General features: G+C 41.2%; 1 protein-coding gene across 1 annotated transcript in view; it reads right to left on the bottom strand.

The window, feature by feature from the left end:
* Nucleotides 1-441: 441 nt before the first annotated feature.
* PHF21A (PHD finger protein 21A) overlaps nucleotides 442-27,627 on the bottom strand; it is a 54,633-nt gene continuing 27,447 nt past the window's right edge. Inside the window, exons 4-14 of the mRNA XM_034062458.1 lie at nucleotides 26,117-26,203; nucleotides 23,674-23,970; nucleotides 21,723-21,821; nucleotides 20,837-20,888; nucleotides 20,016-20,095; nucleotides 19,466-19,526; nucleotides 17,136-17,158; nucleotides 10,205-10,360; nucleotides 8,191-8,266; nucleotides 7,753-7,856; nucleotides 442-5,884 (exon numbers count right to left, since the gene is read on the bottom strand). Of these exons, the coding sequence (XP_033918349.1) occupies nucleotides 5,630-5,884; nucleotides 7,753-7,856; nucleotides 8,191-8,266; nucleotides 10,205-10,360; nucleotides 17,136-17,158; nucleotides 19,466-19,526; nucleotides 20,016-20,095; nucleotides 20,837-20,888; nucleotides 21,723-21,821; nucleotides 23,674-23,970; nucleotides 26,117-26,203 (1,290 nt within the window). The 3' untranslated portion in view covers nucleotides 442-5,629. The remainder of the gene's footprint in view (nucleotides 5,885-7,752; nucleotides 7,857-8,190; nucleotides 8,267-10,204; nucleotides 10,361-17,135; nucleotides 17,159-19,465; nucleotides 19,527-20,015; nucleotides 20,096-20,836; nucleotides 20,889-21,722; nucleotides 21,822-23,673; nucleotides 23,971-26,116; nucleotides 26,204-27,627) is intronic.

The following is a 27,627-nucleotide window of genomic DNA, read 5'->3' as shown; positions in this document are numbered from 1 at the left end:
CTACCCTCACTTTCACACCTTCTCATCTCTTCCCATTCCTTCTCTCTGCTCTGCTTTACCCCATATAACCTTCATGTCCTTTGATCCTCCTGCTTCCTTTCTTCCTTTCCCCCATCTCCAGCCCTATTCCCCTTCTCAGGGCTCTGCTTTTCAGGCTCCTTTCCTTTATCCCTGCAGCACCCACTTCTGACCTGGGGAGAGAAGCAGCCCTGTGCTGGCTGCTCTCATTGATACCGCAGGGCCTGGCACAGCACCGATGCTCTCAATGAGCCTATTTACCACTCCCTCCTCAGTAGGTCAGTAATACTGACCGGGGATACACAGACCCTCACAAGGTAAGGTTTGGTTTTCTGAGACAAGCCCACATCTTAAATGAACCTCCAGGAGAGGTGTTTGTCTTTTGATGGCTCTGTAATTACAACTCTTACCAGTTCCATGGTATAAATAATTCTCTTTATTGGCAAGTTTCACTATGTGCTCAGCCTATACAAGACACAATGATGCAGAAAGTTCTTGTCCCAATAAAAGAGAAACATGGAGGAAATGGGAGCTAAGGTAAAGGATAGAGAGAGTCATAGTTTTCAAGTATTACATTCCATTCTGTAGGTGTTACAAACAGGACTGAGGCTTAAGGAGGATCTGAGTAAGACGGCAATAACCTGGAGACAAGATGTCTGCAGCTTGGTGTTCTCCTGATCCACTGGGTTTTAGGGCATCCCTGGCCCAGGTCTGACCCATTGCCAACAAGGATCCAACAGTGTGTCCACTGTGAGGCCCTGTTGGCAGGGTCTCTGGAGACCTTTTGCTTCCGAATGCCATAAACTACCAGGATCCACAGAGCGCTTGGAATGGCCTTTGCTGAGGTAGTTTGTTGGCCAGGCAAGCATAAGTGCCAAATGAATTAGCTGCACGACAGAACATCCTCCTCTTTCTCCAGGTTCCTGACTCTTGTACATACTCTCTGCAGTAACCCAGCAAGGCTGAACGTCAGAATCCCAAAGGGAGGACAAAACGGAGGTGAAGAAGGTTCAAAACAGTTCTGAAAAGACACAACAGATTCTGCCCAAGGGGGCATGGTCCACAAGGAAGTGTAACACGTGTTTCAGGTTTATCTGAGCAGCTTGTGGAGGGAGGCCCCAGTAAAAGAGTGAGTTTTGGTTTGACATCTCAATACGGTACCTTAAAAACATGTGTTGTTAAAACCCACGCATTCACCATCAGTGCTTCAGAAGCAAAGAGAGGGCAGGGTGCAACCCAGCTGGGGGAAATGAGAAACGTGCACTGCAAATTCACCACTGTTTCTTTTGGATCCACATGGAAGGTGTGGATCCCCAGAGTTTACTCCCTGTATTGGTGGGGCTAAGAGGGAGGTTTCACTCCTGAATGCTGGTAACGCTGCTTTTCAGGGCTGTCTCTGCAATGGTACAAGGAAGATGATGATTTGAAGCCAAGCAGGTCAGAATCTGGGTTCATTTTTCTAGACAGCTGGAATACAGATTTGCTTTCTTAAGCCTGGTCAGCCAGGAAGGATAACATACAATATTGTGCTCCCTGCCCACAGCGAAACCAACAGATCTGCCCATAAATTATCACCTCTTCAGTTTCTAAGCAGCTTTTAATCCATATCCCCACCAGCACACACTTGCTGCAACAAAGCCCTTGTTTTGCTCAAGCAAACCACTAGTTCATCCTGCTAACGTGGTAATTCCTGGCTAATGATGTTCTCCCAGCATCACCCGTGCTACTCACCCTACCTGCCAATCAATCAGTCCTGGAAGCATTGCCTTTGCTGTGCTTTGTGCAGCACTAAAAACCACATATTGGCCCCATGCAAAGGTCGTGAGCTTACTAATGATAACGCTAATTCTTCTCACCAGGTCCCACGCTCCCTTTCCCACTCTGACCACAAGGCACCTTTCCAGCTGGTTAAAGAAGAGATGGCAAGGAGAAGGGAAGAAACTGCTTCTGCAATCCTTACTCCATTTCTGAGCAAGGCAGTAGGGTGACTTCCTAAAGCCTTAACACTGGGCTGAGAGCCAGGGCCGGCTCCAACATGAGCTTCCTCTGTGGTCTCATCTCCTCCTTTATAACAGAGATTTAAAAGCTACTTACTTCCCACCAATGACAGGCAATGACATAAGAATTAGTTAATAACCTGATGGTGACTTGGAAATGCAAAACACCACAAGTTTTATTACAAACTCACTCTATGTAGGTATTACAGGAGCAAGAAAACAAACCAATCCGAACCCAGGAGACAAACTTGAGCTTTAAGCTGTCAAAGAGTTTAGATTTCTCCCTTGATTGGAACCTCTTACAACTGCCAGAAAACTCCCATTTTCTTCTGTATTTAGCAATTGCCAATTCCCCTTCCACCCCACTGCTGCTAATTGGGCAGAGATAACCCAAATTACTCCTGTCTATGTGGCAGCATCATTGCCAGTGGCAATGCTGGGAATGCTCCTTGCCTACTGACTGATACAGCTGCAGAGCCAGGAGGAAAAGCATCCAAACAGCTAGAGAGAGGCAGAACTAGCTAGTAGCATCAAAAAGCCTACTAAGTTAAAATCATTTCTCTGCCTGGCAATGATTAACTAAAGGCAACCTTTAACAGTCTGGAACACAAATGCTGTAACAAAAGGGACATTAAAGTCTATACTTATCTACTCTGATGCTGGAGACAAGCAGATGCCTCAGAAAAGCAGTAATTCCTGTTTCAACATCTCCTGGCTGGTTAACTGCGCTCACATTTACATATGAATTTTGCTTCTATTCCTTCCTGAATTGGCAAATAAAACAGAATGACTTTCCAGTCTCCAGGCATAGCTGCTACCCCCCAGTAGTGCAAGTGCTTCCAAGTAAGCTCAGAAGCTAACACCAGTAACAAGAACATGAGAACCACCAAGACAGTGCACCTATCCCTACTGTCTCTTACTAGCAACATACTCAATGCTTCAGAAGATGAGTTACCCAAGTGACCAACTGTAGAGAACAACCTGGCCAAACAGGCATTTTCTCCAGGCCACGAAGTCATTGGCTTTCTAAAGAAAGAAGGTTCAAACTCAGTTTGGCTTTTCTCTTCATGCCTTGAAATGCTCAGTCCTTTGTTTCAATGCTATGGGTTTCTGGCCCAGTGCTGCCCTATAGGAATGCCCCCCACTGGTGACTAAGTTGATGCAAGGCCATTTTTAGATGGATCAGTTTTGACATCGCCTGCCTGTCTCCCTGCCACTCAAGCTAACTTTGCCTTCCAGCTCTGCCAGCTCCAGAACTCAAACATCAAAAGACAGAGTCAAGGTTATCCCAGCTCAGCTAAGAACTGCACGTAAGAGTCACATTCCCGACTACAGACAAACGTGAGAAATAGGGATATCAGTTCTGAGCTCAGGGCTGAAAATAGCGCACACTCCTACAGGAGGAGTAACAGTCCTTAAGGAGCAGAAGGGCATCCTAAAGGAGAGAGAAGAAAACAGCTCCACGAATCCCACAGCAGCATACTTGGCTGTGGGAGCAAAGAGACTCTCTCAGGCTATGTAGGGTCTGGAGTATTCACTCCCCCTTGCTCAGAAATGCATCCTTGAAATCCAAAGCTTTTCTATCTTCCACTAGGAATAGCCCTGCCTCACCACCCAGTGCATGCTCTCAAGGGCACTACACCAGGGACTCATGTTGTGTCTGTAGTGGCTCAACTCTGCTCCTACTGGAAGTAAAGGGAGTTCTCCCAGTCCTTCCAGTGGAAACAGGGTTTGCCTAAGCGTTTACATGCAGTAGTGAAATGAGGCAGCTCTGGGACACAACCCTAAGTGACCAGAACCTGCACTCTAAACTGAGACAGAGCCCATACTAATAGGAAGCACAAGGCAGGCTCTGCTATCCAGAGTGAAAAGATTATACATAAGAGATAAGCTTAAACAACAGGATGTGACAGAAGGTGATTTCAGTCCAACCAACTCACTGTCTCTCATTCTCAAGCTCTGATCAGTCCATATCACAGAACTATAAAAGCCTTACCCGAGCACGCTGCCAAATGCTCTTCTCTGGGTTACAAACACAGGAAAGAATGGGGGAGAAATGACAACAGCAGAGACAAGCCTGGCAGATCCTCCAGGTGGGGCGAGATCCAGCACAGCAGGATCGGATCCTCTTTAGAGTTTAGCCAGTGGCACGGATGGTATATAAGCTATGGAAACTGTCCCATTGGATTTTAAAACACAAACACAGCAGAATGTCATCATAAAGAAGCAAAGTCTGTGTTAAAAAATTCTAAGGACACGGCATTTTCTCCAGTTCTGACACCTTTTTAATAGAAATCACTTGTTTAGGAAACAAATAGCACTTTTGTAGGTTTTTTTTTCTTTTTTACAATGTTTCTTACCTTGATCTCATTTGAAGTAACACTAGGAAGACCTCAATAGCTTTTATTTTCCTTTTTAATTTAAAAAAGTTGTTTGTTTTTTTTTCCCCCAGATACAAAGATTTTGCCCTTGCATAAAAAAAACAGTGCCCAAAACGATGACACAAGGACTCACAAAGACTCACTGTATCTCACTGACACTATTACTTCTAATCTATACCATGCAAGGTCCCATCTACCTCTTTAATTAGACTGTCAGCCTGAAAACAGCTTTCTATTCCTTATTTAGTTCTTGTTACCAAAAGAAGAGAAGAGGAAGTGAAAGAAAAGGACATTTCTCTGTTCAGTTCACACATCTGGGTCATGTGCTACTTTGTTCAGGATACCTTTGTTGTTTATAAATATAGAAAAGGGTTGGAATCTCATTTTCAAGTAATCAATGCACATTTTCTCTTGGGACACCTCCATCCAATGCTCCAAGCTGACCCTGGATTCTCTTGTTTTCCCATTCCCAACATAGGCTTTCTGGATGAGTGTGAGGACCCAAACCAATTCTGCAAAGCATGTTTTGTTGTTTAATGTGAAGAATTAGGATTAACCCAAAGCTGTTGGGACAGTAGATCCTCAGCCTGTGCATGTGCTGGTTACTCAGTGAAAAGTCCATCTCCTTTCCTTTTGTATATCTCCTGTCTAAACAATAGTAAATACTGCTTATTTGATAGACTTGTCCCTTCTGGGCACTGGGATTTGATAATTTATATTTCTGGTATTTTTTGGTTTAATAGTACTGAGAGTTTAGAAACAGGAAAAGCCCACAGGCTCTTTGGATTTGTTTTTGTTTTCCCCTAGCTAAACAAACTGTTCTGCAAATAAGGATTTGAAACCTGCTCTCCTCCCTCATCCCTGCTCCTCACCCCGAACAAAAATAAAACAAACCTATAGTGGCTGTGGAGGCTGCTGCAGGCACACACTGGTGTAAAATATAGAGAGAGTAAATATATTATTTCACTTGGCATGGTGCTGGCAAAGAACCCCCAGCTGGCACTATTCATGTAACATGATCCAAACTTTGCATGTACACACAGAATAAGAAGGATCAATTGGCAAACTCCGGTGCCGCCTGGCACAAGCATCTTCACGCTCTCTCTGGAACCAAAGAACTAAAGAATTCTGCACTTTCCAGAAGAAATCCAGTTTTGCTTTACTAGAGTTTTCGTTATTTTGCTCTTCCTCCTCGCCGCCACCTCCCTTGGCTCCTTCTTTAACTTCACTGTGTTATTTAGTCTCATCGCCCTTGTTACAGTTCACCATGCAGCTCTGGGAAGGGGAGGGGGCTAAGGTGGAGGTGGCAGCATTAGTATTGTTAGTGGAGTCCATGCCGTTGGAGATGGCTACTGAATTGACCTCAGAGTTTATGGGTTTTGAAAGGTCGATGCCTTGGATGAGGCGGATCAGCTGTTTTACCTTGTCCAAGGAGCTGTGCATCTCCTTTTGTTTTGCAAGGATGGTATTCTTCATTTCCATGCATTTCTGCAGTGAGACAGAAAAACAGTAATAAGTTCAAGCTTACAAGCAAAAGAAGGCAAAAGAAGGGATATGAGAGTCAAAGATTTGAATCTTAAGTACAAAGAAAAGGCTGCAGCTACAACTCCACTTTCCCAGCCTAGAAGAAAAGGAATCTCAGGGCTGTGTTCACAAGAGAATTCGTATTCGCAAGCTGGTCTCACCTGGCATGGCCCCCTTTCATCCCAAGGTGTTCTGCAAATGAACACAGACAGCTCCATCCTTTTGTGTTCCTTCTGAAGGGAAACTTCCAATTATGTGTTCTTACTATTTTTTCTATTAGTATTGCGTTGCTGAAATTTCTTTAGCTCAGATCTGCAAACTCAGGCATCCTCCTGCAGCTGACTGCTGACAGTGTGTGTGCACGCTGCTAATGGATACAGCCTTTGCTTTCACATACATTTTAGCAGGAACATCGCTTCCTCCTCTCAATAAATAAAGGGGCACTTGAAAAGAGAAACAAGCCCTTCCTCACTTGAAAACCTTATTTTGTGGCCAATTCTTTCTTGTAGAAGGGGTAGTAACCTAGCTAGCTCCTCAGTGAAGAGTCAGGGTAAGATAAAAAAAGTTCACAAATGATGTTTCAAGGGTGAAAAACTGCTTGCATCTTGATTTTAAAACTCTCAGAAAGGAGGAGATGGTGTCTGTAACATTCAGGTTCTTACATGAAGATTGCAACCTTCCTGCATTGTTTAAACCTCTTCATGCTGATCTCCAGACCCTGTTGGTTTCAGCTTCACTATTTTCACCCACAGCTCATGGCTTCATAAAAACATCACAAAATGTAGAGCTAACGCGTCTTTTTGGACAGCTCCAATGAAAGTATAAACAATAAATCGACCATACAAAATAAACCACTCTCCTTACCTACTGTTAATCCCTCATGTTACGGGCTTCCATCTGCCTGGGAACATCACTGAGGAACAGTGCTGGTGTTCTAGGGCTCCTCAGGTTATGCCCAGCCATTACTAATCAGAAGGTGAGAGTCTCCAGAACTTCCACCCAGCATCTCTCACTACTTTTTTGCTCACAATCATTTTATGTGTATACTCAGTATTTATGGGTCTATGAACATGGACACTTACTTTTGTTCTAACAGGCAAAGACAGACCAGAAAGTCCATCTGTATTCAAAAAGTCTGTACTCATGTATCCAGCCTTACAGATGCTGCCACATGAGAGATTGCAGTGAAGGGCTCCAACTTTACACTGGCAACTCAAGAGCCTGATTTGCATATTAAGGTGACAAGAGAGAGCAATTTTAGGTGTATGCTCCAACTACTGTGATAAACTAAGGTGGAAACTACAACTTCTGGTTCAAATATGACATTATCTAATTAATATTATGCAGAAGCATGTACAGTGTCCAGCTGCTTAGTGCCAAGGAAACGTGTCAAGATCCTTAAAGTCAGTCATGAGGAAATGGTCACTTCTGTATTAGCAAGGTCTAGAAAGCACACCAAGACTGTAACTCTTGTTACACACAGAGGCCCAACCATTGTTGGTACTGAAGTAAGCCACTGGAGAATTTGACTTAATCTACTGCCCACAAATCATAGTGCTCTGGGTCGTGTTTGTCACCTGCTGATATTTATAGGGCACGGTATGTACAATATATGGTCAGCATGGATCAGGTATAAGTGACTCAGGATAAGTGTATGTGTCTGTATTTTATTCCTGCTCCCTGAAGTCTTAAAAAGCAAAGGAAAGTGCTTACTCAATTCTCAGTGAATCCAGTGGAAGAAAGGTCTAGTACATGGAGTCACTCTACAGTTTTCACTCCACATTCTGGCACCAGAACTCAGTTGCAGAATTACTTGGGGGGGCAATACTCACCGTTATAGAATTGCTGAGCTGTTTGACCTTCTGCTCTAGTTGTTCTCTTTCCTGTTTTAAATCTGAACTCCATTTAAGTAGTTTCTGTTTTTCCTCTTCTTTTGCTGTAAAATGGAATATTAATCAGAGTATTTAAAATGTTCCTGTTACAATAGTGGGTAGAGGGTCTAAACTGCTTCATGTAAAGAGAGTAATTCTGTTTAAAGTCAATTCAGTAATTTGTGTGCTGAATCACCCCCCAAATTCCACCTACATACACAAACATCATTTGCTAAGAGGCTTAACAAATATTTAGACTGCTATTTTCACTTTATGAGTGATTCAGGTTCTTTCTCTTTTAATTTCCTTTTGTAAAGAAAGCACCATTCCACCCCATTCCTGAAATAACATCTTCCATTATTAAACGTGAAACAAAAGTGTTGTTCTCCATTATCCTACCTGCTTTATATGCAATATATGAATGAACAATTGCTAAAGTTCCTGGCCATGGGATTGCTTCTTCCTTCTTTAGCATCTGAAAGAAAAGTGTTTAGAGATTTAGGTGGTACCTCTAAGAAAACAAAAAGGAGAAAGATGGAAAGACTGAGTGTGGAGACAGTGTTCTCACAGAGAATGGATATTTGGTACATGAGCTCTGAATAACTCTGAGGGATACAGCAAGCCCGTGGGAGGCCTGAGGAAGCTTAGGCAAGCAAGATAAGAAGAAGCTGGAATTCACTGAATTATGAGAACTGTGGACTGTTGGCAAGCGTTCGAGGTCAAGTTCTCACACCTGTGCTTAACCAATTACATGTTAGTCACTAAGGGTCTTCAAGACAAGTATCCAATCATGGTATGCCAAATTACTGTAGGTGTGGGTAAGCAATAGTATATAAGGAGTTAATGCTTTGCAATAAATGGCTTTTTGTCTGATCATATTGATCTCTGAATGAGTCCATTCCGCGGCAACTGAGGATTTTCTCTTATGGCTACCATTAGCCTCAGTCCCATTGACATGAAGCTTCAGAAGCTTCACAGACCTGTTCTGAGATTTAACAGAGGGAATAATTCACAAATGTACTGTGGCTGCCACAAAGCAGGCCTGTTTCTTACAAATGTCAGCATTTTCTCAAATTCCCTCCATAGCCACAGATAAAGTCTGCTAATGAAACTGAACAACTTAAAAGAGGGATGAAAAGATAACGTATCTGAACTCAAACTTGCCAGCAGACATAAACATCATTTCATGGTTCAGACAAATTGCTGATCTTAGGTGTTCTGGGACAAAAGTTTTCATGGTAGAGAGCAGTCTCCACACCATACATTCCAACATCACACTTCCTGGCTAGTGAAACATGAAACCTTCCTAACTTCTCTTCTTATCAGAATTATCTTAATAGAGTTGTCAAACTCTCTGTAAGGGGAAGCACCATCCTAACAAGATTTATATTGAAAGGAAGGACATGTATTTTTAATGACTGAATCAGAAGACAGAAGACTTGGTCACTTTACAGTGAAATTACTCAGATTTCCCCCACTAATTCTGTGGGAACCTATCACAGAAATACAAAGACGAGGGACAGATAAGGTGAGAGTAGGCAAGAGCAGGAGCAGGGAAGTGATAACGCTCCCTCCTCTCTTGTAACTACTGACCAAGCCACTTGAGTTATGCATTTTCATGCTGCTGAACAGCAGGTCAGGCTGTTTTCTTACACTACCATCTGGCTAACTGAAGGTCACGTGGGTGATGAAGCAATATGCTCTATTAGACAGAACACTAACAGCTCCAGGCTGCTGATTATCAGCAATCCTTTGCAGCTCCAACTTAAGGGTTGGGAATACAATAATTTACTTCTTTGTCTCGTAATTTCAACACAATTATAAACAGAATATTAAAATATAATCTGTTCACTTCAGCTGTGTACTTTCAGAGAGGGAGCTGGAAGGAAGAGCCCCCAAACTGTTCACATATCCTCATTATACTGATGCTGGATGATATTATCAAAGACATCACTGAAGACAACCTCTCTGATGTTTGATTTATATGAGCAAACAGGGGCTTATATTTGCTCTATCTACCGAGGCAGGATAGGGCAGATGGTTTATTTATTTGTCCAGAAGAATATACTAATAACTTTTGCAGAAACAATGAGCTTCAGATGAACAGCAAGAATTCTATGGGTCATAAAGAACCTTTCCCAAAAGCCTGCACTCTTTAGGCCAGAAAAAAACACATGGGTAACACATAAAGACCCCAGACCTGGGAGCAAGACATAAGAGTTTTGTATTTGCATGCATTCCAATAGAGGTAATTTGATGAAATTCACACAAGCCTTATTACAGGTCAAGTTAATTTGCTTGGTGTCGGACTGCCCCGATCTCAGAAAGCCAAGGGATCTCTTTATTTTCTTTAACACCCCAAAATCTTTAGAGTGCATTGTATATAACTCTCCATTTGTCTGTCGAACAATACCTGGTCTTGACATTTGGGACAGATCCACATGCCCTTGGGAATGGTTTTCAGAGGTGGGTCCAGACAGTCCAGGTGATAAACACGTGAACATGTGTCACACATCAGCAACTGCCCGCTTTTCCTGCAAACACTGCAGAAATCCTCATGGATATCGCCCTGTGAAATTGAGGGGAAGGGATGAGGGGGAGAGAAAGAGAAAGCAAAAAGTGAATTTTCACCTTTGACATCTACATCCCAGCTGAATGCAAAGTTTACAGCACGAACTATTTCTAAGGGGATTCCAAATGGTCGAGCCCTTTCTAGGCTGTGGAACAGGAAAACCAGGCAGGATGTCAGAAACGCTGACATCTGTGCTCCCAAACACTCCCTCTGTCCTCCCAAGGCAGAATGTTACAGCAAACACTTATTACTATAGCTTCTCCTAACAGCTGCTACCCTGTAGCTTTTCTTCTCCAAGATTCCCCCCTTACCCTGCCTGTTTTCTTTGCCTAAAGTGATGAGCTACCCACTTTCTTAACCCTTCTCATTTCTGGATGCAAGCCCAACTCCACTTCAGGAATGCTGATGAGGCTGTCTCTTGCCAGTAATCACATGTAAGAAACCCCAACTGAGTGACTTAAAAGAACACTGTCAGATATTTAGGTCACCCTTGAAAAACCTGGAAGGAAAAGGTGTTGTGCTCGTAAATGAAAAAGAGCAGCATGAATTATGCTCTGAGACAATTCTTTTTACTTCACTTGGGTTACCTCAACTCGCACCAAAAGAGCTGTGACTTGAAATTTTCTCATTCTCTATCTAGAGTGGTTTATTTCATCACTAAGAGAGGCTGAGAGCCAGGATGAAGGAACACCAAGAGAGGTTTTCTAAAGGGGGTTTTGAAAGGAAGAACTGAAAAAATTACTGGCAGTGCCTCTTAAAAGAAATGGATTTTGTTACTACTGCATCACTATCAGAGAGCTTTTTATACAGCCATTAACTTCTCAGAAAGGCAAGTCTGTTTTTTGTCACTTTTTCTTCTCTCTCTCCTCCTGTTACTCCCACCTCATGCTTGGAGCAGTGGTGGTGTTTCTGTTTGCTTTTCGGATATTGGAACACAGAGGCGTGAAAACAAGAGCTCAGCATCCACAGAGGAGGAGAGGGACAGCTCAGCCCTCTCCTCCTCACTGCCTGTGTGTGGGCTGTCCTGGCATAATCGAGGCCCCACCTGGTCACTGACTTGGGCTGAAGTTTCACACACACACCAGATCTGCAAGATCATGATCTTAACACGTGTGAATCAAACTGTGTATATACAGAATCACACAATCACAGAATGGTTTGGGATGGAAGGGACCTTAAAGCTCATCCAGTTCCAACTCCCTGCCATGGGCAGGGACACCTTCCACTAGAGCAGGTTGCTCCAAGCCCCATCCAACCTGGCCTTGAACACTGCAGGGGATGGGGCAGCCACAGCTTCTGTACTCCCCCTGTATGAAATATCAACGTGTGCAAGGCTGCATTTTGCCCTGCATAATCTTTCCATGTATGTGAATAAGTTTTATCAATTTGGAGGGATAGCAGCTTTGGCTGCGCACTTACACATTAAGATGCCAGGCAAGAAAAATGACACTAATCTCCACTATGGATAAAATATTAAACATATTAGAAGAATGACACACAAGCAATCTGCTCAGGTTTCTACCTCCCAGCTCTATTGCTGATGAGGCCTTTCTTCAAAGGGAAGGCTATTCTTCTCTTAATTCCCAAGGCTAGCACTGATGTCATGTTTTGTAAAGGATTAATCTTCAGTGAATTTTCAGTGCCATGTTTTGGTTCCCTAACTCCCAGGGATCACTGGGAGCTGGGTTATGGTATTACTTCATCCTCTAACACCATAGAGTTCCCCACTGTTAAATGAAGAATTAAATAAGTGACATTTCATGCCTCTTCTGAAGTGATCTGCTTAACCAGGCTGGGAAGAACTACTTTTCCTCTCTCATGCATTCTGTAAGTATAAGGAAAAGGCAGCAGCAGGAGATGATGTATAAGCTAAAACAAAATCCTCTGCAACCTAAGGATTAAAATGAAGAGGAACCAAAATTAAGAGGAAAAGTCTCACATTTTAGAAGAAAATCCTTTTTCTAGAGAATGAGATGTGTTAAGGTGGTTTGGTTGCCACACACTACACAATGGCACTTGATGAGTGGCTCAGCTGCAAAACTATTGGTGTGTTGAAAACCAAACCTGTTTTGTCTAATACCTGCATAAGCGACTGACACAAGTGACACCTGCAGTTGCTTCTTGAGCGAATACATTTACAGATTTAGACCTGGAACCTTCTAAGTCCAACTGAACGCTGTAAAACCTGAAGTGACACAGCTGGTCAGCATGCAGTGTCCCTGAACGTGCTGAGATGACCACACACAGGCACAAAATCCGCAGTCCTATTGGTAATGTGAAATTCAGGGCATTTCCTCAGAATTAATAACTGGCCTCACTAAAATCCCAGCCATTGTTCTGATTCCAAAGAAATGTCCCTGGTTTATGGGCAGTTAACAAATATATGCATAAAGGAGCTGGATTTGATGTCGTGACATGCACCCCACTAATCCCCATGGCAGGGGGGTTGGAACTGGATGATCTTTAGGTCCTTTGCATCCCTAATCATTCTATGAATCTCAGGTTCTGGACCAGCTCTGTGAAGGCTACAGGCAGGCAACTTAGGCTAGAACAGAGCTCACTGAAGCTGCTCTATCACATGCCACAGGCTGAAGAGTCTGAAGAGTAATTTCAGAAGAGAGACTGCAAAAGGTGATTTAACGTCATGTTTTGCTCTACTTCCTCTGCCCCAACAGACCAGGAAAATAAATGAAAGCTTTTTGGATGGCTAACAGTCTTCTTCACTTTTATAAATGTCTAAAGCAGCAGGGTCTGGCTTTAGGCAGTAGAACTGAGTAATACAGTATCAAATCAGAAGTCTATGTAGTTTTTGTGCTTGAATATGGAATATCTATGCTGATATGTCCATTTCACTGGAACAACATGGGAAAACTAAATATTCTGCAAGAGGAATTGTTCATGACCATATAATTAGAGATGATCACGGTGTATGATATAAATAAGTTATGAGTAGCAATTCTGGTATTTCCTAACTTTGCAATAATGACTTTACAGTCTGAATGTTCTCCAGTGTTCCTCTCAATTAAAACACTGTTTTGATAGAAAAAGTTTACTAATGAAAAGGCATACTGCAACCACAGACTCGAACCATCCCTGGAACAGAGATCTTTGCTACTATTGTGTGAGGGACAATCACACATAACCAAGTGGTTCACAGGAAATTGCCAAATGGAGAAAAGAAAGAAAAAGAGCCATGTGTGTGTGTGTGAAGAGAAATCCTGGTCATTACTTCCGAGGTTTCATTCCCACTTTCTACCCCTCCATCCTTATCACCAACCTAATCTCAAGTTCCTGTTTCATTCTCCCTTCAAAATTCATCCTTGTCCTTCAGAGAATGACAATTCAGGAGAAAGGCAGGAAGGCTGTACTGGGCCATGGTGCCAAGTGCTTGGCCTGAGTTGTAACTTTCATAGGCTGCTAAAGAAAAAGATCAGCCAAGAGCTAAACATCAGATGTCCATTCAAAAGCCTCTATGAATTAGATCTTCTCAGCAAATTAATGCAAAAATACTTTAAAGATGGGCAAAGTGCAGTTTTCTTCTGTATCTGAGGAACTGCTCAACTGTTTTAACTGAGACTTCTTAAATAGCCAACTTAGACATGTACTTGTCATGTTTTCATTTTAGGTCTCCAAAAGCTGGAGGTTGTAACTACAGAAACTGTCTGTCCTGTCTAGAATAAATAGAACTTTCTATATTCACATCATTTGCTAACAGTGTACAGCCTCTTCAACATGACATGGACTGGCCTCACCACTGGAAGAATCTATACGCCCAGACACTCATTTCTGCCCCTGCCTGAGGCCAGCACAAGAACCTGTGTGTCTATAAAATTAACTGTATTAGGGCATGATCTTGGCTAAGACTAACGATTTTTAGCTACGCCAGTTCCCTTCTGCACATTACAATGTGGCCTCAGATAGATCTGTGCTGGAACATAGAAGACACTTAAGGAATAAGAAAAGACTGCTGGTGACAGTCAGGCCAGCTCTTCTCAGTGACAGCACCAGTCATAAACTGTGGCATGAGCATTTCAGTGTATTCTGTATTCTACATCTAATTAAGCTGAAAGATCCTTAAATGCCAAGACCCAATTCTGCCTTTTGTCTTCACCTCCAGCACAACTCATACTCTTGGTGTGTAAATATACAGTCCTTGCCCAGCATTATATAGCACTTTTCCAGCCAAGGATGCTAAAGGTTTTTACAAGTACTGCTAAGTTCTCAAAACATAGACGGGAATAGGAGGAACCATGCCAAATGTGTAAGTGGGGGAAGCCAAATCACAAAACAGGGATGTGACTGCACAAGCTTGTACAGCAACTTTATGACAGCATATTAACAGAAAACTACCTTCTAGCTCATGATGGCAACGGGAAACCACTTCTCTCTTTATGATTAGCAAGTAAAAATTGGAACATGTAATGACAGAAGATCTCATACTTAATCCCTTTCCAATATTTTTGCTCTTTCTGCAGGTTCAAATTTTAATAATCTATTTTTAATTAAAAAAAAACAATAATTAATGAGCACTTTGAACTGTATTTCCTACTTTTACATGTATTTTATATGGAATCGAATCTCAGGTATTTCTGAAAAGTCTACCAAATTAGGCCAACTGGTAGAAAATATGCACTGAATGTGACTTTGGGATAAAACTCTTCCTAAAAGTTAAACCCACAAAAATGGTAGTGCTGTTGCATCTCTCTAAACTACATGACTTGTCTGTAAACATGCCAGACATTTATACGTGATTCTAAAGGGGAAAGAGTGCTACTGTACTATATTAGAATATCCTCAGGTAAGAGGGAATGTTAATTACCTGCTATTTAATCTTCCATTGTCTCCTTTAAAAGACTTTTATTGTCATTAATTAATGACTATTACAGCAAACCAGAGCCTAGGCTAAGGTCTGAATCCAAATTCAGACAACTCAGGGCGTTCAGAACTAGATTTGAATGCTACAGAAATTCACTACCCTTGATGTAGCTTGCTTCTGTCAAGCACTGCAGAAAACAGGGAAACACCTCATTATAGTGTTTCTACTGTACACAGTGGGAAAAGACTCCCAGGTCAGAGATGGAAAAGACCCCCACCACATCATCCAGTCCTTCTCTTGGGGCCTATGTAAAAAATGTGCTCTCCAGCATGTCTGCTAGCTGTTTGTACTGCTCACTCTCATCCCCAGAGCTGGAGCTCCTGCATTTTCTCCCTGAGGGGCTGTTCCACAGTGCCATTCATTTGACTGTCAGGAAAGGGTTTTTACAGTCAAGTGCTATTCTGCTCTCAAAAATGACTATATAAAAGAGAACCTTTTAATTTCACATACATATTCCCTGGGTATCAGAACTGCATCTATTTATTTCAGTGACTCAGATACACTTGTACAATTTCTATTCCTGTTACCTCTGCAGAACAAATACAGCTCAAAAGAAGCTGGCTTTTATTCCCTATTGCACGGGGCCAGCAGAGCTGGTGTCTCAGTCTGTGTATTTACAGTGGTGCAAGTGCATAGATAAAAATAGAGAGAGTAGCCCACCTCTTTCTTAAAGCCCATTGCAAATGGCTTGGCCTCAATTATATGGAATAATACGTTTAAAAAAGGGGAGGGGGGGATACGACTCTGACTCAGATTGCAGAAGGAGTTTGGAGCACTGGTATGAATAAATACACAATCACCATTTTATTTTTAAACTGTGCCCACAGCACATTACTGGAAGTACACAACTCCGGAGGATTTGTGTGCAGTGAATCCTTTCACCCATACTAAAGTCACAATACACTTTCAGACAAATCATAGTGTCTGTCCCTCCTTTATGTCATTTTTGGACCTACACAGTGACTCAGTCCCATTCTTCCCACACTGCTTCATCTTCTAAAGTTTATGACCTTTAATCTTTTTCATCATGTTTTTGCAAGAAACAGAAACAATGAAATAATCAGACAGTTCTCAGAGACTTCAAAAATGTTGTGCTTTGAGTAGCGAATCTTAATTTTGAATCAATTTAAGGACACTCACTTCCTTATGAATTGCAATGATATGACCAGATTGCACTCCAGACAGATTTTGTGATCTGACCACAGGGGTGATGTATTTAGCTACACCAGCACACCAGAACTGCTGCTCCTGGCTGTTGTGCATGAGCCAAGCAGTTTCCCTCCTTCTCTCATTACAGAAACATCACAACTTCTGTTATGAGGGTCTGTAAGCAATACGTTTCATTTTCCCCTTCCCCTTTTTCATGGATGACAGATTCAATTCAGTTTGACAAGATCCCACACAGTGCACAAAGGAAATGAACTCATCTAGCATGCCTGGTGTCTCCCAGTGTTTCAATCCACTGGAGGATTATAAATACAGGACAAGCACATAGGTGTAGAAGCAGAAGTGGAAGGTGTTAAAAGAAGGCTGGACTGTTTCACTACACTGAATCAGGACAAATGCTGAGTGAGCCCAAAGTAACAAAACCTGAGATCATTTTCCTTATGCCTGTTTCTACTTTGTAAAAGTAACCCCCTTCCCAAGAGTTACTTACGTCTGTGGAGCTGGGGCTAGGCAGGGACACAGGCTGAACAGCTGCGGGAAAGGTAAATGTGGTCTCTGTCTTTTCATTTTCGGGGGAGTCAGGATAACTGGATAGAGGGGACGTGGGGGTCAAAGCCCCGAACCCCAGCACCGTGTTGTATTTAGGTGGACGACCTACACATTAACAACAGGGAACACACAAAAAAAGAAAAAAGGAAAAAAAAAGAAAGGAAAAATGATCTTACATACCTTTGGCCAGTGGTCCTCATTGGCTAGCGTGAAAAAGGAAATGATGCAGCACAGAGAGGAAGTTAATATAAAGGTTACAAGTGGAAGGACAGAAGCAAAGATTTAAACATTTCTTTTTTAGAAACCTTTTAAGTAGATTTTGCAAGGAAAGAACACTTAAAAGATGTATTTCAGAAGGAAATAGAAATAAGCTCTGTAGAGGGTCAAAGAATCTCTGCCGCGAAAGCAGTGTGGGGACACTTGCCACTCTTAGAAATGAGGCTATTCAGTTTTTAGGGGAAACATGTTGGCATCAAAGCTAGAGAGAAGCTACAATACCTACTACTAAATCCCTTCTACTGTTATCCCAACACTTCCCTATCTTTCTAGTGCCAGCATAAATCTACACAAAGGTTAAGTCCTTTATCAGAGGCCAGCACTCACCAACCCTCTCATTTTCCTCCTTTTTTTAAAGCCACTCACCTACAGATCAGCACTTTCTACCCTACTGTATATTTTCTTACATTAGTCTCCTGTTGTCTGACCTGTAAGTACCACCAGCTGTAACCTACCACTGGTCTTCCACTGTAAACCCCCCCCACATTATCTCTCTTTCTCAGACTTTTTCAGTTCAAGTATGTTTGATCATGCACAACTCCTACGTAGTCCTTTAGACCAGCAGAAGTGCAAAATATGTTTATAACCCCTTTCATAAAACTATGTCTGCAAAGCAGCACAGCAAAAAACCCCAGTACATAACCATCAATTCTGCCTTCCTTCTCCAGGGTAATTTATGGATATGTAAACATAAACGAGTTAGAATCTAGGAATAATTCCCCAGACTTATGTTTACAGATTGTCAGTCTATACTTATTGACATGCTAGACCTTGCATTTAAGGTCTGGATATGTTCCAGAACTAAGTATGTCCTTGGAAATGGATTTCTGATAGTGATGCCCATGGCTGAAATTTCTGACATGCTCAGCATCACCTAGAATTAAACTAAAGCTCTCAAGGGCACATGCTTGCATAAGCTTCTCACCTCATACATTGCTATTCCAAATCACAAAACAAATGTATTCACCCAAATCTTTTGTCAACTGAAAACGTGTGCTACTAATTTGGTGCTGATGCAAGGTACAGGCTCACAACAGGGCGTGAGGAAAAAAAGAAAGTATAATAGCAGTCAGTATGCAAAAACAGGCTAAGAGAGCATTGAGTACAAAAGCATGCAATTGTTTTCATTGATACAGTAATTGTTCACAATGATTTATAAAACAGAATTAAGAAATCATCACTAGAAGAAGGAACATTTACTTATCCACAGAGTAAATGCAAACCTCTCTCATTCAAATCTACATCACCTCATTTTAAAAAATACATTTAATGTTATTAGAGGATGGCAGTAGAGACTGATGTCCTTTGTTTAAAAAACAGCAGAGCTGCAGAAGTGTCAGATTTGCCACATTGCCTGCTGGACTGAAGAGGTGTATCAAGTAGGGCATATGTCAAATGAATATTTGACCTTGCAGCCAAAACCCAAAGATAATGGAAGTGGTCAGTGTCAGGCAGGACTGTGGGGTTTTTAATCTGATCGATTACTCTTTTTTAGGCAGCAAATTCATGAGCAGAGAAGGTATCACAAGGCTTGCAGGAGTGCAGAAATCATCAATACCAGGGAAAGACTGTCATGTATGTATGGTTGCTGCCATGCACAAAAAAGGTACGTTCTCTCCTGTGCTGTTCTGACTCATCTCTTTGACCGTAATCTAAGTCCTTAAATTTCGCATGTTCTACAGAAGGTTTTCTACTGAATAATAGTGCACTCCTATATGAAAGATCATCTCTCTTTTTAGGACAAGTGGCACTCTGGTTACAGAAAAGTGCTCCGTATAAGCACAATAGCCCTTCTTGATCAAGATACATTCTTTTGAAAGACCCATCTCTACTCCCAGTAAGGAACAAGGCTTTTGTCACACTAAAGTGTCCTCTCCACAGACACTTTTTCCATAACCACCTTCTTCTTGACAGTAACAATACAATCTAGTTATTAACAAGAGGAGCTTGACAGCAGCTTTATACCACTAACTGATGTTCAAACATCTTACCTTTCACTTTGCTCTATTGTTTTGGGTTTTTGGGTTGGCTTTTTTGAGAGAGAGAAACTGAAATGAAACCTTGAGCTGCCTAATAAAACCAGCTATGCTAATCACTAGAAGCCACGATCTTTGTCTACCAAAAAAGTACTAGAGGGTCCTTCTTTGTTTTGCTCTTCAAATCAACAAGTGCACTGCAAATGTAAGATGGAAGAAGAGGCATACAACAGGGAGACAGGTCTAAGTATACCTCACCTCTTTTACGTGTCCCAGGATGCATTGTGCTGTTCAGGTACGTGACTGCACTCTTCTTGCGCTGCAGGGAAGAATATGGCAATTTACATTGGCTACCATTTTTAGGCAACAACTCTATGCAATAGTTGAGGAGCAGCACAGTAGTACTAGGTGAGATTACTGGCTGTTCTGTTTTCTGAAGCACAGCTTCAGAAAGACTAGCTTTTTTACACTGCTTCTGACATCTGGATTGCTTCAGGCTTATACACAAACTGACCTAATGGTAAGAATAACACACACTACCATTTAACAGCACCTTTACATAGGAGAAGGCAGGAAAAGAACATCCCAATGTATTTACTATTGTAAAATCTAAAGGTTATATCATTGCAATGGCCTTCTGAGTTACAAATGATATTCATATATTGCCTGTCTAGCTAGAACTGAGATAGCTTAGGAGGTAGTGCACTGGTTTCGGCTGGGACAGAGTTAATTTTCTTCCCAGCAACTTGGCAAAAAGACACAGAAACTCAGAATGAAAGTATCAGCTTCCCCCAGCAAAAATTAATACCTCAGGCTCAAAGACTGCTCCACTGTACACTGGATTTGCTGTTGTTCTTCTTTTCCTCTCTTGTCGCTTACTTTGGATTTCTTGTAAAACAAAGCATTCAGGTTAGAAAACAATGGGTCTTTGAAATTATATGAAGTCGTTAGAGTTTGCATGTGAGGAGAGCTGTGAAGGTTTCTACAGAACACATGCTGAATATAGGTAACTCTGGTTTACTTCTAATTTCTAAAGGTTTGAAAACTAAGAGTTCATCAGGAATACAAATACAGTGCTCAACAAACCAATGAAATAATTGCCATCTTCTTGCCAAATACTCCATGACTAAGACATTTTAAACTCATGGTCAGTTTAATTGTGATTTAAAATCAAAAGCCTCTAGCAACACTGCTGAATATTAAGAACAAATGCAGTACAGAAACATGCAAGCCATTGAAATGTTAGGCTGTACTTCACTGTATAGGATTAAGGAGTTCAAAGTCTAAACCAAATTATAATCTATTAACCCATTCAGTACAGATTTACAGTCCCATGAAATTGTCCTGGGGTAGCTTTGCAGCTGCAAGGGTTTCCCAGAAAGCAATGGGATTGTCACAAATCTCTTTCCTTCCACCGGAGGTTACACCACGCTCTTTACAACCACTGATCTCCACTGCATAAGCAACTGCTTTGTTTCAGTGTAATAAGAGGAATAAAAAGGTATGCCCAACAAACTAAGGCAAACTCAGACTACAGATATCTGGAATGTGCTATATATATATTGCAGTTAATCCAATTCAGAATGACCAGGAAACAGTTCAAGAACCAACTTAAGACATTTTCCCTACCTTCCAGATGGTCATGAGTAACTAGTCCCAGAGACACCATGAAGGCAAGTTTCTGTGAGGGGGTAGAGAAAAAGATCATGACAAGTCCAACCATTAGGGTAAGCTATGTCCCTTTGTCCCTCTAAATTCAGTTGACTGGTATCTAAACAGCAATAAGGTAATTAGGAATACTTTGTTTCTATAAATCACTGTTTATTCAGATGTCAAACTGCTTACAAAGGATAGACAACAGTTGTATTTTCTAGATGGGAACCTAGGCTGAGGTACAGGGAAATGCCAACAGGTCATGATCAACAAGTTGGCAGAGCTGGGAACAAGAAATCTGTTCCTTTACTTAATGCTCACACACCAGTCTGCTTGAATCCATCTACAAAATCAAATGTAGTAGAGCACTTAGCTTTAGTCCATTTAGTCCTAAGCTTTGCATGCTGGAAAGGCTTTAAGAAACAGCCATTCTGGCCACTCCTTCCCCCCAAAACCAACCAGACCTAAACTAGAATAAACCCCAGGCAGAATGTGAACATACATGACTCTTTCCATCTTGCTCACTGAAACAGAAGCATTTTATAAAGCAAAATAAAGACATTTCTGCAGCATTAAAAATAACTCCAGAAGTCTAAAATCTCAAGGAATGGAAATCAACACTGTAATCTACACCTCCTTGGTTGAAGGAAGTATCAGAAGTCAGATGCATTCTAAGACTGAAAAATGCAATGCATTACATGTATTTAGATTTCTTATTTGTAGCCTTATCAATTACTGCTGTCCAACAGGAATGTATGGAATGTTAAAGTAAAGGAGTCCTGAGGGAACAGAGGGGGAAAAATGTTCTCTGAAGGACAGAGTGTTTCCTTTATAAAAGAAAGCTCTGGGTGTGTTCTGATACCTGTGGATTTTCTTCTCGTTTTGGCTTCGGCGCAGCAGGTGGAGTAACTGTACGACTTTCTGTTTGCTTCTCTTCTGCTTCCACATGTGGTTTAATGGTCTGAAAAAGAAGTGTTTCCTTCAGTGATACGAATTACTACTTTGACTAATAAAGGAAAACAAATACTTTTGCAGATAGAGGAGAAAACCAGTTTAAAGGCGGTGGTGTACTAACAAAGACTCTACTGAGGAATCTGACATGAGAGGAATGTTAAATAAGGTGTTTGCTTTTAACACAGGATAAAACACTCTTCTCTAAGCTCATGCAGCCACGCAAACAATAGAAGTAATCTCAAGAGTTAACTCCATTACTATACAGCATGGGAAATCTTATCAAACACTTCAAGAGAAATCATCCCATGGAAGACCCCCAGGTAGAAACCATTCTGCACGGCACAAGCATTTTCTAGTTCTCACTCCTCAAGTCTTCATATTTCAGAGTTATGAATGGCTCCAAACCTTGCTGACTCCTACGATCTCAGATGTTTCTGAAGCTTTTTTCTTTTCTGAAGTCTGCAATGGTATCACCATCCCTGCATGACAATCAACCTGCAGCCCACGGCACAGCTGCTGAGGCTGCAAGCTGAGTGAGGTAAGCTACAAACTTTTCTCCTTTATGATAAGGAGAAAATATACAGAAAAACTGATGTATTATTAAGCCTCTATGTTTTTCAACAGTTGAATTGCCAGTAATTACTTGAAAAGCAAATGAATATTGCTGACATCAAAAGGAATAGGCATCAAAAGTACAGTATTGTAGAAGTACAACTTTAGATCACACAAGAAGGGCACACATTGCTGAGTGACTTGTGGAACAGCCTGGGGGTATGCAAGAACCTGCTCAGAAGAATTCATAACCAGAACTGAGCACGAGCATTTCTTTCATGCCCATGCTTATCAGTCTCCATAGGTGACTTCAAAAGCAGAAGGTAACTTCAAGGCACATTAGTCTATGAAAGAGTTATACCTTAAATGTATACTATTATTATTTATCTAAATTACACAAATATTATATGTTATAATGTGTTATATAGTACACAATATTACAGCATTACTAACAGGCCAGGGTTGGATGGGGCTTTGAGCAACCTGGTCTAGTGGAAGGCGTCCCTGCCCATGGGAGGGGTTGGAACTGGATGAGCTTTAAGGTCCCTTCTAACACAAACCAATCTATGATTTGTGCTATGATTCTATGATATTACATATGAAAGAGTTAAAAGTGAAACAGAAGACTGTTTTACTTGAACTGAATGGCAAGGACTGTCAGTTGCAATCCACATTAGCTTAACTAATGTCTTACTTTATACAAGTCTTTCCTGGAAAAAGACTTTAAAACTAAACATCTAGAATTCTGTATTTCTATGGATCTCCTTTCCACTCAATCAGTATAATTTAGTCACAGGGAACTTATCAGTCTTCAGAAGCTGAGTGAGTCTATTTTGCCTCCAATCACAAGACTACAAGATCAAGGAAGAAGTTACTACATTTATTGCATTAAATACCCTTACAGTTCTGTGTAATTTTTGCCTTTCACGCAGACACCCTTTGATAAAACAGAAACACAGAAAATATTGTTTCAGTGTTTCCTAAAGGCTTGATATGAACATGGTGTTCAGTTTGCACTTGGTCTCCAAGATACCAGTACAGCCCTGCAATGTATTTTGCTTATCAACTACTGAAGTTAAGACAGTAGGGGGAGCATAAAAACACTGAAGCATGAGAGAAAGATTGCAATGGCCCATATTAAAGAAAATGGTAACTTCTACCCCAAGAACCGCAAGTCATTCTGTACTTTGCACTGTTGTTGGAACATGAATATCTCCACTACATAGTTGTCAATCCTCTCCAAACCAGCACAGTAAAGCAATAAAGCAAAAGGTATGTTTCATTAGCACTTGCTTTCTGATCTGTACCTGTTTTTCAACGTTTGGTTTGCTGATCTGTACAGTCTGAGGTCCAGCAAGCCTGGTACCCGGTGCTGCTATCACGATGCTGGTGAGCTGTGCCATAGGGAAGGTTTTGGCTATGGTTGCTGTCTGACCGTTAACTACACGTACAGGATGTATTGAGTTCTGTGAGTTGGGTAAAGAGGTGGGTGTGAACTTTGTTGTCAGCATCACAGGCCTCTGAATAAGCTGGGGAGCTGCAAGCATTGGAGGAGGTGCTGGGGCAATAGGAATGTTATTCTGGGCAACTGGTTTAGGTCGAACCTACAAAAAAAGAGATTAAAAAGACAGATTTTAATATATCATTATTTCAGGTTAACTTTTTTACAAATTCTTTTAATTCAGCCTGTAATTTGTAGAATGTTACTTTATTTTTTTCCAGAATGTCATTTTTAACACAGTGTCCTAAGGATGCTATGAGAAGGAAAAGCTGTATTTTCAAACCTGCTCTCATAAACCCATCCGTTACATCTGCATAGGCAGTCACTGTCCCTGAAATGGTATTTGGATATATAGATGCTTATACTGCATGTCTATTGCCCCTTGCCATACCTGAATCTATATCTACATATTGGTTCTGCAAGCTAAAACATTCATGTCATATTTACAGGCAAAACTGAGGCTTTCCTGTTCAAAGTGTGTCTTAGGGCTTTCTACTGAGCCTCCAAGAAACCATGAACAGTTGATTGTGCCCTGAAAGAAACAGTAATTTTTTTCAGCAAATACCTGTTACCTTTGTCAACTCTATACATTATTTAGACACCTGCACAACCAATCTTGCTAAGCAACAAAATTGTCAAGATTATACATTAATCCATCACGGAAAGTGCTAAGAGCTACAGGCAAATGCAGTCATTGCTCTTTTCTTCTTTCAGAAGAAAGAAAAGAGCCACAAGAATCTTCCAACACTCCACCACTAATACTTCCTTATTTCTTACCCATTGTTAAGTTTGTACTTATCACATCATTACAGAGAACAGAAGTAGAATACATTAGTCTGAAAAGAAAGTTTTTTTCCTCATTTGATTCCTGTTGTCCTATCCACCTTTAATACTCCATAATGCATTTATCATGAAAAACTAGGTCACATTTCAACAGCTCTTACCACCCCAAATCTTCATCAGATACCAGCCTATATTTTCCTTTTTCCTTTTGTAAAAGATTTAGACTTTTATTCACAGCACCACATTATTCCTTACAAATTCAGTAGTTCTTCCATATGGTTTTTTCAATGAAGAAGCAATCTGTGTCTTTCCCAAACCATGAAAAACAAGTAAACCACAAGTTTCACTGCTCAGCTGCAAACAGAAGTCACTCTCTGCTGCAACACAGAAATATTTGGGAACAATCTAGAGACATCTTCTTTCTCCTTCTTTGCTCATGAGCTGCAAGCAACAATTGCAGCAATTTAAGGCCTTGGGCGATGCTCTGCTTTTGACGACACCAGTTCCATGGGTTCATTTCATTTGGTGTAAACAGGATCATATATGATCATCATACACAAATCTCATAATCACAGACCCATGGAGGTTGGGAGGCAGCTCAGGAGGTCTCCAATTTGACCTCTTGCTCAGATGAGGGCCAACACTAAATGCAGACCAGGTTTTGGTGAGGTTTTTGTCCAGACAGGTGTTATAAAACTCCAAAGACGAAGCTTCCACAAACACTCTGCGAAGCTTCTTCCACTCCTGATCATCATCGAAGAGAAAAATGTTTCCTTATCCGTGGTCTAAACCTTCCCTGTTCCAGTTTATAATCATTGTCTATAATTCGGCCAAGTACGTATGTTTTCATCTTCTTGTTAATACCCTTGTTGATACTGGAAATAAAGCTGCCCCCAAAATCTCTTTTTCAAACTGAACAAGACTAAATCCTTCAGCCTTCCCTTTGCAGGGCTTATATTCCAGTTGTGTCCCCATCCCCTGTGTCCCTCCCAGCTATTTTAGTGACTTCCCTCCCCCGGATTCATTCAAATTTTTCAACTAAGGAGTCCAAAATTACATGGTGCACATCAGATCCAGTTTTATAACTGCTGAGGAAAGGTGGGTAATCTCTTTCCTTAATCTAATGGTTGTGGTCCTGTTGGTACAGCCCAATACGCTTCAAGCCAGCCAGTCTATGCAGGGGGTTAGTCCATTCCAGATGCAAGACTGCCCTTTCCCATGCTGAAGCTCAAGAGATTCCTGCTGGCCCATTCCTCTGTCCTGTCTAGAGGCCTCTGAATGTCAGCACTGCTCTCAAGAGTACTGACTGGAATGTCAGATGCGGCATCATCTGCAAACCTGTTGAGGATGAATTGTCTCCTTCACTGGGTCACCAAGAAACACTGACGGAAATCATATTCATAGAATGCATCTCCCATCTATATTGTAATTGAATTAATTCTATTGCTTATTCTCTTTACACTCACCTGTGGAAGAAAATTTGGACGAGGAGTAAGTCTGGGAGGAGGGATGAACTGCGGCACTTTTATGGGCTGAGGCGTAGCCTGAACCTGCTAGAAGAACACAAGAGAGTTCAGAAAGCAAAATAGCTTTGAAGTTGTTCATCAAAATCAGCATCCTGAATGCATTTTCAGACCTTATGTCCCTGATTTTTCACTCTGTGAACAATTTCCCATAGTAACAGGTTCCTCATTAGAAATATATCAGAGACAGCTAATTTTACTTAAACCTTGCTTCACAAATCGCAGATATCTTCCTGTGTAGTTCAACTGTACTAGCTACTGTGCTCTGTGACCTACAACCACTTCACGTGAATACAATGAAAACTATTTGTTTTAATAGCTAAAAAATGGCTTTAGAACAGACAGAAAATCATAACAGACTTTGATGTCCAGCTATACGAACCGCTGTCCTTTTATACTGAACAGCATACAGAAGAATGAGAGAGCATCTCACGCAAACAGAAAAGATCTGGAAGTTCCAACTCTTTTAGCAATGTTAACAACACTGAAGGGCTCTAAACACACAACTTGAAATCTGCAGAATTAGGCCATTTATATGAAACACTAAGATCTGACTTTAAGGCATCCCTTAAAATCCGTACTAGATTACCTAAGTACTTCCCTGTCTAGCTGAAACCAGTTGGATGGAGCTGCCACATGATTAACCACTGAATAGCATTATTAGGTACCCTAAATAGAGTAGCTGGTGAGATTTTCTGAAATCAAGGTCCATGTTAGTTTCCATCCTTCTGTACTTCTGTCTAACCAGGTAAGATTGCAGTTTACTTCAAAAAGGTCTTGTACTGATTAATGCTTGCGAAAATATTCTGAGATTTCGGATGAAATCTGCTACAGAAACATAAATCATGGACTGTTATTTAACAGATTCACCTCCCCAAACCTATGTTATTCAGCAAAGAAATGAAGCACAGACACAAAAGGACAGATGAGAGTGGTGCAAGGGATGACATGAGAAAAGAGAACAGTAGAAAAAACTCCACTCAGTCTTTTCAGTTCTGATTGCAAACATCTGCCTCACTAGGAAGCAAAATTCCTTCCATATGTATTATTAAACTCTGTTTGTTAATAATTTGGATTTATGTTTAGTGAAGCCTTAGCCTTTACTCCAGAAGTAAAATCTCCCTGTCATGATGCTATACAATGTCTGGTTTCCAGACCAAGAAGCCTACATAACCCAATCCTAAAACACTGCTTCTTTTATTTCTAGGTGGCTAACTATTCTGGAAAAGGCTGTGCAGTGTAATCAAAGCACTTTCCAAAATATATGCTTAAAGAAGAGGATCTGTATATTTGTATGGAAAAATGGTGAGTGAAGACATGGTAGTGGGCAGAGTTAAGAGATGTGTTTAACATTAGGGACTTTACCACGCAAGGGAATGAGAGAGATTGTCTCAAATCTAAGATGAAAACCCCAAACTGAAGAAAGTTTGACTTTTCCTTTACCAAAGAAAAGG

Source organism: Melopsittacus undulatus, chromosome 4 (assembly GCF_012275295.1).
Source record: "Melopsittacus undulatus isolate bMelUnd1 chromosome 4, bMelUnd1.mat.Z, whole genome shotgun sequence".
NCBI classification, from domain to species: domain Eukaryota; kingdom Metazoa; phylum Chordata; class Aves; order Psittaciformes; family Psittaculidae; genus Melopsittacus; species Melopsittacus undulatus.
Note: the sequence above shows the minus strand (reverse complement) of the source record. Positions and strands in the feature narration are given on the sequence as shown.